Source organism: Elaeis guineensis, chromosome 14 (assembly GCF_000442705.2).
Source record: "Elaeis guineensis isolate ETL-2024a chromosome 14, EG11, whole genome shotgun sequence".
Taxonomy (NCBI): Eukaryota; Viridiplantae; Streptophyta; class Magnoliopsida; order Arecales; family Arecaceae; genus Elaeis; species Elaeis guineensis.
The window spans coordinates 56320931-56340255 of NC_026006.2; the positions used below are offsets into that span (position 1 = coordinate 56320931).

Genomic DNA, 19325 nt, shown 5'->3' on the forward strand with positions numbered 1-19325 from the left:
GTCCAAGACAAATTCAGATTGCCCACACCCAAGGTTATTTTGGAGAAGATCAAGTTTTGTTTCTATAGATGGTCAGGTATCCAACTTCCCACCTAACGGCCACCTAAATTTCCACCAATACATGCATGAGAAAGTGACTTGGATTGCGGCACACATCAACTTCCTTGACCCAAGTTGCATTGCAAAGAGCCCATGCAAAAGCTAAAAAGGAGATGGACAGAGGCAAAGCGTTGAGTCTTGATGAACCACCAACTCTAGAAGGCTACAACTCCTCTCAACTTCCCCTTCTCCCATTACCCAAAAGTAAAGGTCACACCAAACTCCAATAGCTATAACTAGCACAGGCCAAGTTGAAGTGTTTTACTCTAGGGTGCTCTCCTCCTCCATGAAGAAAAGAGTGGCTATAAACTTTGTAGCATTATGGGTTGCAGCCATCCTCTCCATAGAACTTGCTTAACTGAGTGAGAGAGAGAGAGAGAGAGAGAGTTGGTGAGATGGCTATGAGCTTGCAATTGCTGCTAGTGGTGGTGCTTTGCACCATGGTAGTGGTTAGCAGAGGTGATGAAGCGTTGGGAGCCTCTTTTGTATTTGGGGACTCCCTTGTCGACTGCGGCAATAATAACTACCTTCCGACATTGTCGAAGGCGATATAAGGCCTAATGGCATCGACTTTGCAGCCTCCGGCGGGCAGCCCACCGGACGTTACACCAATGGAAGGACTATTGCTGACATTGTTGGTATGATCTCCCTCCCTCTCTCTCAGTCTCTATGTGTGTGTGCATGCATTCTTGTATGTTAGGATTTGCAAAAAGGTTGTGACATGAAAAGGTTGGGATTGAAAAGAGTTGAACAAACATCCCTTCATAATTTTATTGCTAATGATCAGCTAATTGATAATATTGTAAATGGTTTTATATACTTGCTACAGTCTTTTAGCATACCACACCATTACATAGATAGCATATACCTTCATTTTATTGCAGATGATCATTTAATTGATAGTGAAATGGTTTTAGATACTTATTATGATGCTTTTTGGTGAATAATTTGGTAAATTCTTTTTTTCTTGCTGCAGGAGAGTTATTAGGGCAGCAAAACTATGCTCCACCGTTTTTAGCTCCAAATACAACAGGATCCGCCATATTGAATGGAGTGAACTATGCATCTGGAGGTGGTGGAATTATGAACCAAACAGGGAAAATATTTGTAAGTTCATCTTGTTTTAATACATAACATGTTATATTATTAAAAGATTGTCAGTCTGGTTTTATTAATGAAGTTTTAATCATTTATTGTTGGTAAAACTTTTTTGTATTGCAAAAAATTTTCTGAGATTTTTTATTTTGGGCAAACATGAAAAAAATTGCACTACTTTTTCATGTTCATAAATTAAAGGATCTATTTTCATAATGTAATCGAGTCACATGCTTTCAAAACTCCAAGGTTTCTTAAAACTTCATATTTCTTGCAACTAATCAGACTCTGCTTTTTTTATTTTTAGCCTAGATTAGAGCCTAAAACAATTTTTGCTAAGAGGAACAAATCTTTTGTAGGTTAATAGGCTTGGAATGGACATTCAAATTGATTACTTCAACATCACTCGACAACAACTCGATCCATTACTGGGCAAGGCAAAAGCAAAACAGTTCCTAGCAAAGAAGGCCATCTTCTCGATTACCGTAGGATCGAATGATTTTCTTAACAATTACCTCCTGCCTGTCCTCTCTGCAGGAGAAAGATATCTTCAGACACCAGATGAATTCATTGATGATCTTATCACCACCCTAAGAGGCCAACTTACAGTAATTTTGCTTAATTTTTATTCCTTAACTTATCTCTTTTACATAACAAAAATACTAGCATAACAAATTTTAATTATGTGTTTTGATTGCAGAGATTATACTCTCTTGATGCTCGAAAATTTGTAGTGGGGAATGTTGGACCAATAGGTTGCATTCCTTATCAGAAGACGATCAATCGAATTAAACAGACAGAGTGTGTTAGCTTACCGAACCAATTAGCATTGCAATACAATGGCAGGTTAAGGGATTTACTTGCTGAACTAAATGATAACCTCTCTGGAGCCAAATTTGTCCTTGCAAATGTGTATGATCTAGTTTTGGAACTCCTCACAAATTATGAATCATATGGTAAGAATGCTTTCTTATAATATCCTAATTTCACACTCATAGTTGTATGAATACAACTTCTTTTGGCTAAAATATCAAGCTCCTATGACAATGGCCAGCTGAATTAATTAATGTTCAAATTTCTGCAGGGTTCAAAACAGGAAGTGTTGCTTGTTGTGGCAATGGAGGACAATTTGCAGGTATTGTTCCATGTGGGCCAACCTCAAATATGTGTGAAGAACGTTCAAAGTATGTGTTTTGGGATCCATATCATCCAAGTGAGGCAGCAAATATTATACTTGCAAAGCATCTTGTTGATGGTGATGAAAAGTACATATCTCCGATGAATCTTCGTCAGCTCTTGTCACTCTAGCATGTTTTGTGGAAGTATTACATGTAACTGATTGTGCTAGAGGCATTTGGCATTTCTTTTTGAAAATCTGGAATTTGTTATTCTTGTAATGTGAGAACCTTAAAGATATATACTGTTAAACCAAGTTAAAAAAAGGAGTTTGGAGAGGATGCTAAAAAAATAATAATAATATTTTTGTATTTTGACCGTTTGCTATAATTTCACCCATTCAGCTTAATCACACAAAGAATGGCTATCTTGCAGAAAATATCAGAGACCATAACTGCCAAATATGAGTTGTGATCAAATTTTATCTGATGCTATATTATGTTCGCTTGAAGATTGCTGCTTGGAGACTACTAAATCTAAACATCACTTATTTGATAGTTGCTTGTGTAAACATCTTACTTTGCTATATAAGAGATGTTGGGGCTGAATGTGATGATCATGGTCATGAATAATAACATATTTTCACTTGATATTTCATGGATAATCAAACTAGAAAATAAATTTGCACTTGTATTAAGGGTTATTGTTGAGGTTAGCAAGGGTCTGTTAGGACTTAGCCCAAATGATTAGATTCAAGATTCCCACATTTCTATGAATGGCTTTCTAGAAGCCATTACTCCATTAGTTGTAAATTTACAAACTTCCCACATTCATGTCTCTTTCTTTCTTTCTTTTCTTTTTCTCTCTGTTTTTTTTTTCCTCATCTTCATTTCATCTACAATGAAATGGACAACATTTTGCCATGAAGATGTTTCTAAGAAGAAGCAAATTGTCAATAATGAAATAACTTGTATATTTTCAAAGCCTCGAGAGTTAGACTAAAATTTGTGCAAAAGAGCAATGCTTCATTATCATAATATTCCATCTAAATTTCCTCGACTTAATGAGGCATCGTCGTTGTTTCCTTCATTTTCATCTTCTGATCCCTCCATGTGTTTCATGTTGGGAGTAAAATATTTAGTTTGATATCAACAATCATCACTTAGTCTCAGAAGGTTGAAATTCTAATACAATAAGCTATGATCATTAGATATCCCAGGAAAAAAAAAAAAAAAATTGCAAAACAACTTTGTGCTCATAGTTAGGATGAATGATCACTGAAAAATGAGAAAGTTCAATCCAAAGATTATGTTATCTACTCTTGCAATGAATGAAAAATGTTTGATTTGTGATTCTTTTATGGGCTTCAGGCATTTAGAATAACCAAATATCGAGCTACCTTCTTTCACACACCACCTTGACTTTGAATCTTTGATAGGGATGGCAACAGGCTAAGTTGGTTTAGGTCTAGGGTTTGGTTAAGTTTAAGCCAACAACTATAAATAAGCTTGATCTATATCTAATTTGATCTGACGTTGAATTCAGACACTTTAATCCATAAACACCTACTTGTTGACCCTCTTACCGGCTTCGATCCATTTGATTTGCAATATTCTAATTCATGAGGCGCAAGCTTTGAACAACCAACTTAATTTATGTTCATCATTTTTTATATGATCAAGGCGGCTGAAAAAAGTAGCTACCTATCCTTCATTGAAAGGCAGAGCACTTACAGAATGAGAGGGAAAGAGTAAGCTTGCTACAGAGCTGAAATTTATTTTCATCCTTACAACTCTCTAATGTCTCTCATATAGCTAGTATCAAATAATAAAATCCCTATCCAAGGTCATGACTCAATCCAACGTAGATTGTCTTGACCCAAATAAAAAATCGATCCTTGTAATCTAAGTTGGATTAAAGTTCTAATCTATATTTGATCTAATTAAATGTTGGATCAAAAAATTGATGGATGCTTGACTCAAATTAAAAACCCTACCTACAGTATGCCAAAGAAGGTCACACCAGGCTAGGTTTCTTAGTTAAGGCAAGATTTGCCACCCAGTAGCCAATGGCAGAGGAAGACAGCAAGATGGAATTTTAGACGATCTCCGTATAAATAGACGACAGCATTTTATGTATCTTCTATCTTTGTTTGGAGCACAGGACCGAAACAAATCTGTCGGATGTTGGAGGAATTATTACTTGCAATATATACACTGGCGAGGTGGTGCATGTAGTTAATCATGATGGTTGATTTTTAAAATTAAAATCAGATTAGCTATACAACATCAGATATCAATATATTCATATTTATATTATTTTTTAATAAATATAAATATAAATATAGATATTATTCAGATGTAAAAATTTATATTTTTATTTATTTTAAATGGATACAGATACAATCCGATATTAAAAATATAAAATAATTATATATATAAGTTGGATAATTGAATTTTATGACTATAGAATCAAATATACTACTAAATAAATGATAAATTAGATTGATAGCATATTTATATGATTGCATATTTTTATTAAAATAAATAGTCTATACAAAATATGAGGGTCGAATAATTATCTATTCATATTTATATCTATTTTTTTTATGAATATAAATATAGATATTAATATTTATCGAATTTTGAATTTTTATCTATATCCAAATGATTTGAATATGAAAATAGATTGAATAAATATTATTTATATTATTTAATTTTTTACGATCATATATTAAGAAACGTGTCCAATGAATAAAATTTTTAGGAATTAACGATTGCTATTGGCTGCATGCATAGCGTGCAGTAATAATTTTTCTGTTATTAAGCTGGTCTGAGCTCATAACAAGAACCATGTTAAACCAAGCTTAGGTCTAATTATTAGTTAGACCATATGAAATCCCCACATTACCCTTTATATTGCACTAATTCTCCGTGCAAGAAATTATTGATAGAATAATCTTATTATGTATGTCTTATATCATCCCTAACAATTAGCAATTTTCAAAAAAAATAATTTTTTTCATTCAAAATAATAAAAATAATTTTTTTATTTACAAATTTCAAACGAGTATGGACGATAATATATATATATATATATATATATATATATATATATATATATATATATATTTTTTTTTTTTTTTTTTTTTTTTTTTAATGATGTGTTAGTTTGTGTTGGGTGGTGTAAGATACGGCTGTTTTAACCAATAATTTTTTTCCCATTGTACGTCATCTACCGTGCGTATGCTCCGAGATTTGCCGTGATCCACATGGATCTGATCCGTACAATGATTTATCCAAATTTAAACGGCTCCCGAGGTTTCTCGATCGAATCCCCTTCCTTCTCCGCCCCCAGCTGTCTCTCGCCTTCGATCCCCTGGACACCGTCGACGGCCTTCCCGTCTCCCGGAAATGGTCGTCGCCCAGGAGCTTCTCCTTCCAACCCCCTCACCATTTTGGGACGCTCTTGTGTCTCCCCTCTTTTCTTTCTCTTCCATATTTGCACTTAATCCGTAATCTATCGCAATGCTCGTTTCATATCTTTAGCGCGAACTCAGATGGATGAAATAGGCAAGGAAACAGGAATTGTAGATTTGGGTTCTTGTGCGACATTTTTCTATAATTTTGGCTTCAGATTATTAAAAACATTTTTTTTTAAAAAAATAAATTTTCTGTCACTTTCTTTCATTTTCTCTTGATTATTTCCATCTGGTAGGTTTTCTGGTCCACCAACTCGTCTTCCAGATGTTATGGCAGGGCCCTCCTCCCTAAAGTCGTTTCTTTGGTCAATAATTAGTTTACAAAAGAATCGAGAAATTTTGCAGTGTTTCACAAAATTGAATCTTGAGATAGATTGGATAATGGCTTATTGCTTATATTTGGTGCTTGCTATAAATTTAAATGGAAAACTTGAGAATTTCCATGCCAATGATTCTGGCTGAGAATTTACTATCAAATGCTCCATCTGAATTCTTTCATTACTATAAATATTTATATTAATTAACTACTCATCCATCATAGAAAATCAATCAGAGTTAATGGGGTTGAGATCATTGATTTAGTTTTATTGTATTATTCTATTAGTCATGGGCTTTTGGGAGTTATGATCAGTGAACATGTGCTCTGAAGGGATGCGCCTTGGCAGATCAATTACAAGATTTCTGCACTCTGTGAAACATCTGCACAATGTGAAAGATTACTTGGTTCTGTATCATATATGCCAAACTTTTACTAGAAATGCTTCAATTTCTGATATATGCATTGGTTCATTAGTTCAAAATGCTCAATAGAAGACATGATTATGGATTTCTGCTTTAACATGACCTTAGATGTGTCGGCTTTGCTTATGTTATTAATTTGTTCTTTTAAGCAGCTTTTCGTGATGCAGAAACTATAGGTGTGTGAGGCACTTGTTTATTCTCCTTTCATCATGTGTCAAAATATTTTGGTTCTAGTGGGTTGGTTTAGATCTGAGAATAAACTTCCTTAGCCACTTTTCTAGGTATCTACAGAAGCAAGTCTGTTTGATTTTCTTTGAACTAGTGCTTACCTTCCTGAACTGGATACCTCAAGCATTCTGTTATACAGCTTTGTGGAAAAGAAACCTAAAAAAATTGGATATAGTGCTTTCATAATAGGAGTTTGTTCATGATGGATTGTTTGAGTATCCAATCGCCATCTTCTTGAACTTGAACCACTGATTGACCCAATAATTCTGTAGAGGGGTGAATTAATGTGTCACAACTTGGGTAGACTTGTGATGATGTTAGCCAAAATTTTGAGGGAAAAAAGGCAGTTCATTGCATGTCTTGATGGGAGCTCATATAGCTTTGCTTGATTGAAGAAAGATTCATGCTACCTGGAATATTCCTGTTTGCAAGTGGGTTGGGTTTATTTACTTTATATCATGAAGAAAGTGAGCAACAGAATATCCAGCATCATTCCAAGCATACACATTAAACCAGCTTTAATGCTCAAAGGATACTGGAGTTGTACTGTGAGATAGATAAAAACTCCATGCCAAGTTCTTTTCATGCTGGGAGGATGATGGGGCTTATGAAGAGGAATTGGGTAGTGGTGATCCATCTGATGTTTAACTTCTTGGTCATGGTCCATGGAAGGTCAACTTGGAGTCTATTAGATGCCAAAGGGCAATTAGCTAGTTTGATTGTTCAAAGTTTGGAGTATTTTAAAGCAGTCATCTTCCCTAACTGTTTCACCTGCAGGTTCCAAGTACTCTTATTGAAGGTGTGCATGTCATATAAGCACTCGATTTTGAAAGCGTACCTGGTTTTTTTGTTGTTCTGGAATCTTCCTGTTTTGTTAAGCTTGACTACTAATTCTCTTTTCCTACTCTCTTTGTAATTTCTTCATCCAATATTTTTTTCTCATGAAACCCGATAGTTTTTTAACCAAAAAAAGAAAAGAAAACAAAAATCACTAGCTGCATTGTGGCTTCTGGTTACCAACTGAACAATGAAATAATGGGCATATATCATGTTCATTTGATGAGATCAAAATTGAATAGTTGGAATTTGGCCAAATTCCTTCACCACCAGCAGTTGCCAACCCAATAGTTCATTGAGATTCAAAAAAGACTTGTTGTTTCATTTGCACCACTCAAAAGTCCTGCTAGGACTATATAAATCTCTCTCTCTCTCTCTCCTCTCTCTCTCTCTCTCTCTATTTCTAAGCCCATAATACCTTCTAAACCCTAACATTAGTATCTTTTAAAGAAAAATACTAACATTATTGTTTATCTACAAGACTTCAAGATTTCAAGCAATCACTTCTGATAAAGAAATCCAGCTGAAACCAGAAAAGAAGGTGGTCAGGTGGCAGCTCGATGTCGAGGAGGAGACAAGAAAAAAGCCAGCCATCTTCGACATCGTTGTTGGAGTGATGGTGGAGAGTGCCGGCTGGTGATGAGTAGAGAAGGAGGCTGTGGTAGCATTGTTGTTGGAGTTGAAGAAGAGGCCTGTGATCTTTCGTTGTTAGCAGTTAGGGTTTTATTTCCTTCTGGTGGATACGTATTCATTGATTTGATTATAATTGTTATTGTTGTTGTTATTTATGTTGAATCGTCAAACTATGTAGTCTGTTGAATCTCAAGACAAAGCAGTTTTGGAGAGCAATTTGCCCATTTTGCTTTGATGTTTGTAAAAATACTAGTTGATCAGTGCATGTAATGCTTCAAACTTGGAAGGATTAGCTTTCTGGTTTAATCATTTGTTTCTATTAATTAAATTATGTGGATTTTGTAGAAATTTAATATGTTAGACCTATTTGCATATGTAGTGCAGGTGAACAAGGTTTAGTTTTGTTTCCAAAGTTTGATTATCTTTATAATTCTGTTTTACATTTTAGTTACTTCAATCTTTTGGAAGCCAGGTGGTGCCAACCAAGGTCTGGGTTGGGTCAAAGAGCCTATCGTCGGGTCAAGTCAAGGTCCAAAATGATCAGCCTCATTCACCCATTTTGTCCCTAGACCATGGTTTATGATAAAAAAAAAAATTTACAATGCCATTATATTGGTTTGGTTGATCAATATTACATTGTACATTTACATCACATGTATTTAAGAAATGGTCATTTTCTAACTGTTATTTGCTATAACAATCATTTCTATTAGAGAGAATGAATGTTATATGCTTTATATTGGAATTCCCTATATTAGTTTGAAAATCAATATTTTATTCCATGAATGATGATATGACAAGATAATGCCCTTCACCATCATTTCTTTTGCTCCTTCCATTTTAATGACCGATAATGGCCATTACAGCACAGCTGATGTTTTAATTCTTGGAAAATCCATTTGAAAGCTTGATTGGGAAAGAAAGATTTCAATAAGGGTTCCAATCTTTCAGGATATCAACATTACTAAAAATGGTTTAAAATGAACACCATTACTGTGTCATTGCAACCATTGTAATGATTCCTTGGACCTTCATTACAATGCATACTTCTATCTATGCAGAAGGGGGAATACAAAAGGAGCTTTTACAAATGTCAGAAGTGAAGTTAAGGTTTAAACCAAGCCCTCCACGATTATATATATATATATATATACATTGACTGTTATTTAGCTATGAAACATGTGGAAGAAGCCTGAAACAGGAAGTACAGCATATATATCTTTTGTTCTTCTTTCTCAGCTCTCAAGGTATTGAAAAAGATGCCAATGCCTCTCAAGTTTTGATGCCCATGTGTAGCAAAATCATGCTACAAAAATGTTCCTAATACAAATAAATGAAAGGATTCCAAAAGGGCTACTTGATTCAGTCCAACATAACCAGAATCCAGTTTTCCAATATGGGGTGAAAATACACCTGATAAGCAATTATGTCTCTCCAGCCTATACATCATGGTCTTTTAAAAAGGAAAAAAAAAGGAAAAGATAAAAAGGAAGAGAAAACAATGGAAATAATGATCAAGACCGTTTCTCTCTCTAGACACTAAACAGGCTTCCAAGCCATTGTAGGCTATCGTGTAATGTCCTGATATAACAAGGGCATATTACAAAATTAATCATTCAAATTTCAATGGACTGTGTGGCTCTCACAATTTTTTGTTCTAAAACTCAAATTTGAGCATCATCTTTTCTGAATTTCCTTTGTACCATGAGCGCCAGCAAGAGATTTTGACGAGCGAGACTCTTTCTTTCGCTTCGAATGGCCAACTACAGCAGGCTCCACCAATGGACCAGACCAAGTCGACACACTGGCTTTCTGGTAGGGAAACACCGTGCTAAATGACGCATCTGGAGGATCAAAGACAGGATCCATGTGATGTGAAGAACCCAACGGAAAGCCAAGTGCCCCATCCTGATGCGGTGGAGGAAACTTTTCACTCTTGCTCTTTGCATTTGCATATGTTATTAGCCGCCTCCTCTGTTAGTACAGAATAGAACTTTGATCATATGTTTTGACAGTACTAATATAGAATATCCTAATTTGCAACCATGCATTCAGATATTAATATGAACAAAACTGTCACTGGACGGTAGGTTTCATCACATCTAACAAAAGCTATTATTATCTTCAGTTGCAGAAAACTGATACCTCAGAAAGCTTAGTGATGCTTAGCAAGTTGCTGTCAAGATTTTTCCAAGCAGCAAGATTGGGGAATTTAGCTTGGATAGAAGTGAAAGCAGAATACCATGTTTGGAAGCAGCGCAAGGGAAAAATGGTCTGCCATTTTCAGTTAAGGGTTGATACCAAAGACAAAAGTAACAAAAATAGTTGCGGAAGCCAACATTTGAAAAAAAAGAAAAATAGCCATACAAACAAGGCTGTGAATAACAAAGCTGCAAACGATCTATAATCGGTGAAATTAGAGAATGATCGACAGCAGCAGAGAACATATCAAGAATAGTTGTTCCAACCAAAAAGCATTTTTATAACTTGAAAAAGGCAATTGGGTAGGTAGCCAGACAAAAAACAACCATATGTATTTCAAAAGTATTCTGAACATCTGAAATCTCATGACTAGTCCAACCAAATCAGTATTTGCTGGGCCTTATTATTGTGTATTTTGATCATTTTTTACCAAAATTACAGCTAAATGTATCTCCTGGTATAAATCAGTAATAATTTTGTAGACCTTTTCCAATAGGAAAGCAGATCTACATCATCTAGAAACTACAATGTCAGGTTCCATGAATAAACACCTGCCATTTTCAAGAATATATATTTGGTGCAATATTTTCATTGTTTACCTGTTATTGGAATTAACTAACCATTCATTTGTAATTAAATCCTAGTTAAGATGATTGTTTTATTTAAGCAACAATTAGAAAAACTCCATAAAGAAATTGAAACTGGTTCCAACTAAAATTTAGATAGTGAACTTTTTAATATATCCATTCATGTGTGAGATATAGAAAAGACTGTGTGTGTGTGTGTGTGTGTGTACCAGATTGTAACATTTTTAACCCAGATCCACTTAGTGATGAGGTGGATTACAATCCTTTCAGTCAGATTTTAACATTCTTAATGTGTGTGTGTGTGTACCAGATTTTAACATTTTTAACCCAGATCCACTTAGTTCTGATGAGGTGGATTACAATCCTTTCAGTCAGATTTTAACATTTTAACTCAGTTCCACTTAGTTCTGACTAGACGATGGGGGTCCACTTATGATCCAACTTAAATGTGATATACTATTTTTATATTACTTACACATCAAATTATGTAATTAGAGACTCCTAGCCTATGTATCGAGTGTTCAAAAATGTACAGTTCAAATAATACATAACAATGCATGTTTTTTTACCACCCAGTGCATACGTAAGGGATCTCCAAATCATATGATTTTGATGTATAAGCAGCTTAGAGGTAATAGATCATATCTAATCAGATCATTAGTGTCAGACCCCATTGCCCTATCCAGATTGACTGGATCTAAGTTCAAATCTGGTTGACCAGATTCTAGTCTCTCTCTCTCTCTCTCCTCTATACATACATATATATATATATATATATATATATATATATATATATATATATATAGTGTTTATTACCTAGAGAAGCGTGGTTCGCTAAATAATGGAAAGACTAAAAAAGGAAAAAAGTAGTTGCAGCCATTAATCTGACATACATCAAGGTTTGCTGGTAGTTCAGCATTTGCCTCGGGAGCTCCAGCCACCCTAGCAGCTCGATCACGAGCCCTTGTCTTCTTTATTCCATCACCAGTGGCTTTTCCACCAGCAGCTCTCAACCTACATACATATATTTCGATTTAACAGCACCTTATGCATTTTATAATTCAAAAGCGAGAATATGCAGTTTCATGATAGTATGGAAAAACATATTTTGAATGGGAATGAATCCAAGGAACATAAATTATATTTTTGAATTTAATTATGTCAGTACTTAAGACAATTTTCAATGCATCTTACGCTTGACAAAAATTGAAAAAAATGAACAACAAATTGGTTATGAAATGCTACTGCCACCTAGTCAAACTAGAGCAGGACCAATGCATATAAAAGAAATGCACTTTTGTACCAAATAAAAAGAATATGGATGACATGTGATCTAAGTACAGTTATTTAATTTAGTTATAACCACTCTCAAATCATAACTAATTAAGTACATGACATGATATTTATTTACTAAGTACATATCTATCTCAAAGACATCAATATAAAATATTATTTAGCAACATCAGTATCACATCTTATAAAATATCATCATGGTGACTAGAAGAAGAAAAATCAGTTTTTTTTTTAAATATTTCTGAAAGTGTAAAATTTACATCCTCATTCCTCCTCTATAAAAGCCCTGAAAGACACAAATAATCTATTGTTGTTAGATGTCTAAAAAATCCGATGGTTGGGGGAAACAAAGCAAGATAAATTGGCTTTAACAGTTTGAACATGAAAGGTGGGTCAGATGATGGTATTTGAGACTGTAAGTCTTCTCTTCTCCACTACCATGGTGCCACCACAAAAAAGTCAGCAAAGACATTCAGTAATATGGTTGGTTATGTTTTCTCCTTTTTTTTTAAGAAAAGAAAGCTATAATCTAAATGCTAAGATGACTTCTTATGCACATTCAAATCAAAGACAAAAGAACATGTGACTTCAACATGTAAATTCAATTAAAATAAACATTTGCTGAGATTGATATCATCACCAAATGTCAAAGGTAGCTTTGAGAAGAAACTGTGTGAGTACAGGATATGAAATTGACCACCAAGATTATGCATGTAAATTGCACCACCAACGTGAATTTGCTAATGCCATCAAAGGCCATCAGAATCTGAAGTTAGCTAGATCTAGAAAATCTACATTTCTTCTTATACATTGTTGTATATAACAATAACTGTCTCACAATTACCTATTCCTATGTAGTTAAATTATCCAAGCTGAAGTACATTTGCAGTTGCCAACAACTGTTAGTATAGTTAATTGGCACCTCACCCTGAAGGCCTTATCCTTCAGGAAGTCTAGGGTTCAAATTCTAGGTATCCCTTAAAAAAAGAAACTAAATCCATTTTTGAAAGTTGATGAGAACTGCAACTGTGCAAGGATGCCAAGTAAGAAAAATAAGCTTGAAATTAAGCTAAAACACATTGAAGAGCCCCTCCTCACGTCAACACTTCAGAATTAGATCTTTGGCAGTATTCCTTGGCACTCTTAGGATATTTTGCTATTCTTTTCCCATCACGAATTTTGCCTTCCTGTTACTCTTTATTACAAAATATTATCATTCATTGGACAATTAAATGCTTAATCTGAAGAATAAAATACTTCTCTTCTTCTGTTTGGGAAGAACCAAACCCCTCAAACAAATTCAAACTTCATTAATGTTCAGCACATGTATCCAGCTTCGAGTATTTAGCTATCCTAGTTTCTATTAATGGATCCATAACTTGTTTCTTTTGTAACTATGTGAATAAGTGAGTGGCCACTAAATTCTAATCAGGTAATTTTAATGCATGCTTTAAACAACTTATGTTAACCCTCTTTATGAAATAATAACCACAATATCCAGATGTTTGTCATTTAGTTATCCTCTTTGGTAAACTGAGAAAATGAGAGGAAACTGTCCCACAATAGCAGAATTCACGCTGCTATTTGTAATTTAAGTTGCTATATACCTAAGCCATAAAACACTGATGCCGGTCTTGAGCTTGGATGAAAAAGGCGAAGGGTTGATGATTGATCATCAACCAGCTGTAGAAAACATTTAAAATTAAACAACCCCCACCACCAATAAACACCCCCCCCCCCAACCCCCCAACCAACAACAAAAATACCCAACAAAGTAAAGACAAAAGTTTTTATCCAGCTTAAGTTTCGACAAAATTTGATGCTTATGGTTTTAGTAAGTTGCTATATCACCCTATATTGGTATTAAGCATGAACTGAACTCTCCATAGTTGCAATTATTGGAATTATATTTCCGCTTGACTGCTTGTTGAGACAATTATTTGTATAATATACATTTTTAGAAATTGGAAAGTTTGCATCAGTCTTATCAAATTAGTAATCAAGTTTGCATCAGTCTTATCAAATTAGGAATCAAGTTTGCATCAGTCTTATCAAATTAGTAATCAAATTTAAGAGTGTCTTGCATCAGAGATTCAGTCAAGGATGCTAGAATAACTTATCCAAAAAAAAAATGACGTCAAAGTAAATCATCTTTCAACATAATCAAGTTATCTGGTAGAAAATTATACGAAAAAATTACATAATAACTGTTTATGCTCTGTTGAACCAAATAATGTAAGCAAACAAAGTCCAATCTAGTATAAAAATTTCCTTAATAAATGAATGCATTATGCAGACATCAACAACATCAACAAAAGAAAGAGAGTTCTCTCAGTTGCACTGCTTAATTTAAACTCTGAATATGTTTCTCAGCTGTGAAATAATCTCAAACACATTCAATTATTGTGCTTATATGGAGGTGCTCCAGTTCCTCAGGATGACATATTTCTATAAAGGGTTTTGAATGCTCTAGGCCTGAATTTAAAAAGCAAAAATTCCACAAAAAGTTTTTTTAAACTTGAATTAAAGAAGGTAACAAGTCCATGATCAAAAACCTTCTAGCTTCTTCATCCCTTCGTTTAGCATCAATCTCCTTGCTTGGAGGGTATTTTGGCAGACTCGATGGTTCACATGCATAAGGTTTAGTTGCGAAGAACTGCAAGATTAAAAAGTATTCAGGTCATAAAGGTCTTATAGAATGCTGTTTGTGGCTGAACATGAAAAATTTATACTAGTATGATTTTTTGATGGCAGAAAGTGGACAGAAAACAACTAACTTTTCAGTACAACAGAAACAAAATTTTATGTAATATTTGGTTTTTCCCAAGCTCCTGAATGTCACCTGATGTATGTACAGAGAGAACAATTTAAATGCAGGACTACCGAAATGGTACCAGATATTATTAACCAAATTGGTGATCCTTATGTAATATATAGTTTCAGTCCCAGACTACACAAGATGCTGCAGACTGTGGAATTGGTGAAAGTATGATATTACTATAATCAATAAGGGAAACATAAGCAAGGTACCTGAAGCATATAAGGTAGAATCCATGGAAAATGCCAATATTGTATTCTTATGCATAATCAAGTAGCCTTATTCACTAGCTTAGTTGAACTAAACCTTCCCCATTCTATCCTATCAAGGACTATTCAATCAAGCAACCTTTTCATTCCTCCTTGACTTCCAGCATTTCTGCTAGGATCTTCGCCATCCTTGTAGACCTTCCACATGACTCCAATAACTGATTACATGAAAGTTTGATAACATTCTCTGAGAAACAATATATGAAACATTTTATTATAATCATATAATAATTACAAATTTATAATAATAACAATAAAGTGGTATTATGCTTAACGTATTCTGAAATAAAAGTTTAACACCTGCATAACAACTTACAGGATGTTTCATCCAAATAAAAACAAATTGTAATGCCATTTGCAATACTGCAAAGGTAATAATAAACATCAAAATTATTTAAGAACAAGAAACTCACTTCACTTATTAATGCAGCAGAGGCAGTTTGACGCTCAGCTGGGTCAATTGCAAGGAGAGTTTCAATTAAAGGCAATGATGATGGAGGAAAATCTTTAAATGTCTCTGCTATGCACCGTTTATATGGTTTTTGGGTCTTAAATAGTGTAGCATGTGGCAACTTTGATTTCTTCCAGTACACTTCTGAAGGGGAACCACACAGCTTAAAAATCCTATGCAGTTGCTCCACCTGGCATAGGTAAAATGGTTACTATTGTTACATGGGCAATGAAGTATAATCAGTAGCCAGTTACATATTGGCAGTGGACAAAAATAAAGCCAAGTACTTCCTAACAATTATCAATGGTAACAATATCATGTTTCCATGCTAAAATTTCAGGCAATTCTTCAAGGAAGCAAATTCTTAAAAGACATTTTTATTAAGTTTATGCAAGTAGAAATGGAATTGAGATATGTTAGCATTTACAAACATGAAAATTCCTATTAGATAACCCGACTGAAGAAAAAAATCATCATTCATATTCTTGGTGGCCAGTGGATTTACAAGAGAAAGCCTTGGTAGTGCAAACTATGTGGAGTTGGATCACAACTGTACTGACAGATATGGATATCTTGGAATTTAATTAATAAAGGAAGGTATTTGAGGGAAAAACTCAACATGATACTGAAATGTCTGAAATTGAGAAGTGAGAGACTATAATTAGCCCCATTGTAATAGTGAGACTACATGTTTGTATTTCACCTTTTCTTTTGACAGGTCTTCAATTTCTTCAATGATTTTCTTTTTCTTCTACTTATCAAATAATGGATATTGATCTTTCAGTTAGAAGATGAAATTCAAACGCTAAAACACAGGATGCAACTAATCCTACACTCCATCTCAAGATAGGTCACTGTTGGCCAAAAATTTGACCTCCCTCTACCACATTTCCTGACCAATTAAAATTTAGATTTTCATCCAGAAACCAATTATAACCTTCTTACAGCTTCCATCTGAAAACCAGTTACAACTCATTAAGGCCTTCATTTAAAACCAGCTAAAGCTTTGATGTGCTTAATACATGATTTTCATATTGTGGTGCATTGACAGCATATTCTACTTTACAAATCTAGCTGTCTTGAACAAGTTACAAGTACCAGATTCTTTGGGATGTCAACCATTGCTTAGAAGCACTACATCTTTGAAATTGGAACAGATAGTTGTTAATAGAAGCTCTAATATTGGAACAGTATTGTTCAAAACCAAAGAAATCATAGAAGGGAAGGAAAGAGAGAAAATGAAAGCCCAAGGTGAAGAAAACAAATGCAGAAAAGAGTAGTTCGGAACCTCTCTGGTGCTAGGAAACTCCTCTGGCTCTAGTTCATAGACAATATTAGAAAGAAATGAAAACACTCGTTTTAGAACATGAGTAGAATCCAACTTAAGAATACATGCATCAAAATAAACAAGACGGCAACAAAGAAACAACAGAATATCTGATGCTAGATGAGACATCTTTGCATTTATTTGAATAAACAATAGTTTGCACCAAATTTCCTTTATATTTGTTGAATGAATAGAGCATAATCAAGATACAAGATCCATCCATTTGAAAACATAATTATCTCCAAAGATGAGATACCTCCGTCCGCCCAGGCATAATAGGCTTCCCAGACAAGAGCTCTGCTAGAATGCAGCCTGCACTCCAGAGATCGACCCCCACACCGTAATCAGTAGTCCCCAGGAGAAGCTCGGGTGCCCGATACCAAAGGGTGACCACCCGGCTCGTCATGGGTTGCTTATGGTTTGGATCTAAGGTTGAAGCCAACCCAAAATCTGCAATCTTGAGTAATCCATCATTATCAAGCAAGAGATTTGATCCCTTGATGTCACGATGCAGCACCCCCCGCTTGTGACAATGCTCGAGCCCTGACAACAACTGATGCATGTAGCATTTCATCTGCTCAAAATAGAACTTTAGCATGAAAATTTAAGGCAAAAAAAGAGACAGACAGAGAAAGGGGCAACCTTTTTTCATAAAGTAATCATTAGATGTCAATCAAACCTGAGGCTCTGTGAATTTGATTTCAGGGCTGGCGGCGAGACCAGCGAGATCATGCTCCATGTACTCAAAAACTAGATACAAACTACATGACATCCTAGAAGTAGCCAATCCATCCAGCTTCACAACATTAGGATGATCTAATCTCCTCAGGATGTTGATCTCTCTGGCCATAAATTTCACACTCTCCGGCTCCAAAATATCGAACCGGACCTTCTTCAAAGCAACAATTTTGCCCGTCAAGATATCTCTAGCCTTGTAAACGTTACTATAAGTACCTTGCCCGATCTAAAAAACGCATCAAGATGGTAACTTTAGATAAATCATTAAAGAAAACCCCTGAATTAAATAGGAAAATAGATCAAAAAGCAAGAAGATTGCCTTATCGAGCTTCTCAAAGCTATCGGCCCGGCGAGGGGTCCATCCCCGGATGGCCTCCCCAGCCACCGCAGAGAGCCACGCCGGCCACCCGGCGGCGACCTGCTCGCCGTGCACGCCTTTGGGCAGGTTGCTCAGCCGCGGGTCCATCCTCGGCCTCCGCCTGTCCCTCCGCCGAGGTTTCTCCTCCCCTCCGCCGCCGCCGCCGCCGCCATCCGGCTTGACCTTCACCTCCCCTCCCCCTCCTTCTTCTCCTCCGTCCGATCCGCGTCGGGAACCTCAACTCCAGTCTCGAAATTGGACTGCAAGGTCTGGGCTTTGCGACCAGATGCGACCGCCGGGGGTTCGTGGTGTTGGTCGCGCTCCTTTTCCCTCCGCCGGGAGGGAGGTGGCGGCGCCGCCTCTTTTCCGAGCACGCACCCCATCTCACCTCATCGCCTCCGCCTCCGGCCGCCGTCCGTAAACCCTAGTAGAACTGCCTCTCACCAGCTCCACCACCAAGTAGCCGGTGATCCCGCGGATCAGAGTACCGCGTCGCGTCGGGATAAGGAAACCCCAGATTTCGAGCAAAAACCGTCTCTTTGCTTCGCTTTAGCGGAGTTCCCGCGATTGCCCCAGGAAATCGGGAGAGACGAAAACGCGGTAAGAATATAGGAAGCCCAAAAAAAAAAAAAAAACCGGAGAGTGGAGAGAGAAAGAGAAGAAGACAGCGGTAACTTATTCCGGCGGTGGACGAACCTCAGCTTGGCTACAGTTTGGCTCTCCGGGAGAAGAGAGAGTGGCATAAGAGGGGGGGAGAGACAAAGGAAGAAGGGATAATTTTTGGGCCACTTCTGGCGAAGGTTGAAAAGTAGTATCACTACACGGCCCAAGCAGTTTACCAAAAAATCGTGGCAACATTTCATTGGGTGGTCTCCCACGTAGGTTGGGTTGTGAGTTTAGGAAGTGGTTTCGGCTGCGTAGAATTTTTTTTTTTTTTTTTTTTTTGTATATAATATAAGATTAATTGAGTTGGGATTGTGGGGGTGGGCATTCTGGTGCTGTGATCCACGTGGGACGTTCTGACTTGGCGACGGGAGGGCGTGGAGATGGTG

At 36.0% G+C, this 19325-nt stretch overlaps 2 protein-coding genes across 2 annotated transcripts; one reads left to right on the plus strand and one right to left on the minus strand.

The window, feature by feature from the left end:
- The first annotated feature begins 284 nt into the window (after window positions 1-284).
- On the plus strand, window positions 285-2836 carry LOC105057713 (GDSL esterase/lipase At2g23540). Its single transcript, XM_010940408.4, is given in 6 exon segments — window positions 285-645; window positions 648-737; window positions 1076-1206; window positions 1554-1802; window positions 1895-2150; window positions 2279-2836. Coding segments are annotated over 6 exon segments (1101 nt in total). The 5' UTR covers window positions 285-494; the 3' UTR covers window positions 2503-2836.
- Window positions 2837-9572: 6736 nt separating this feature from the next.
- Window positions 9573-19102, minus strand: LOC105057715 (probable serine/threonine-protein kinase At1g54610). Its single transcript, XM_010940409.4, is given in 8 exon segments — window positions 9573-10204; window positions 11913-12033; window positions 14868-14968; window positions 15813-16040; window positions 17434-17751; window positions 17857-18141; window positions 18235-18465; window positions 18468-19102. Coding segments are annotated over 8 exon segments (1770 nt in total). The 5' UTR covers window positions 18657-19102; the 3' UTR covers window positions 9573-9907.
- Between the last annotated feature and the right edge of the window lie 223 nt (window positions 19103-19325).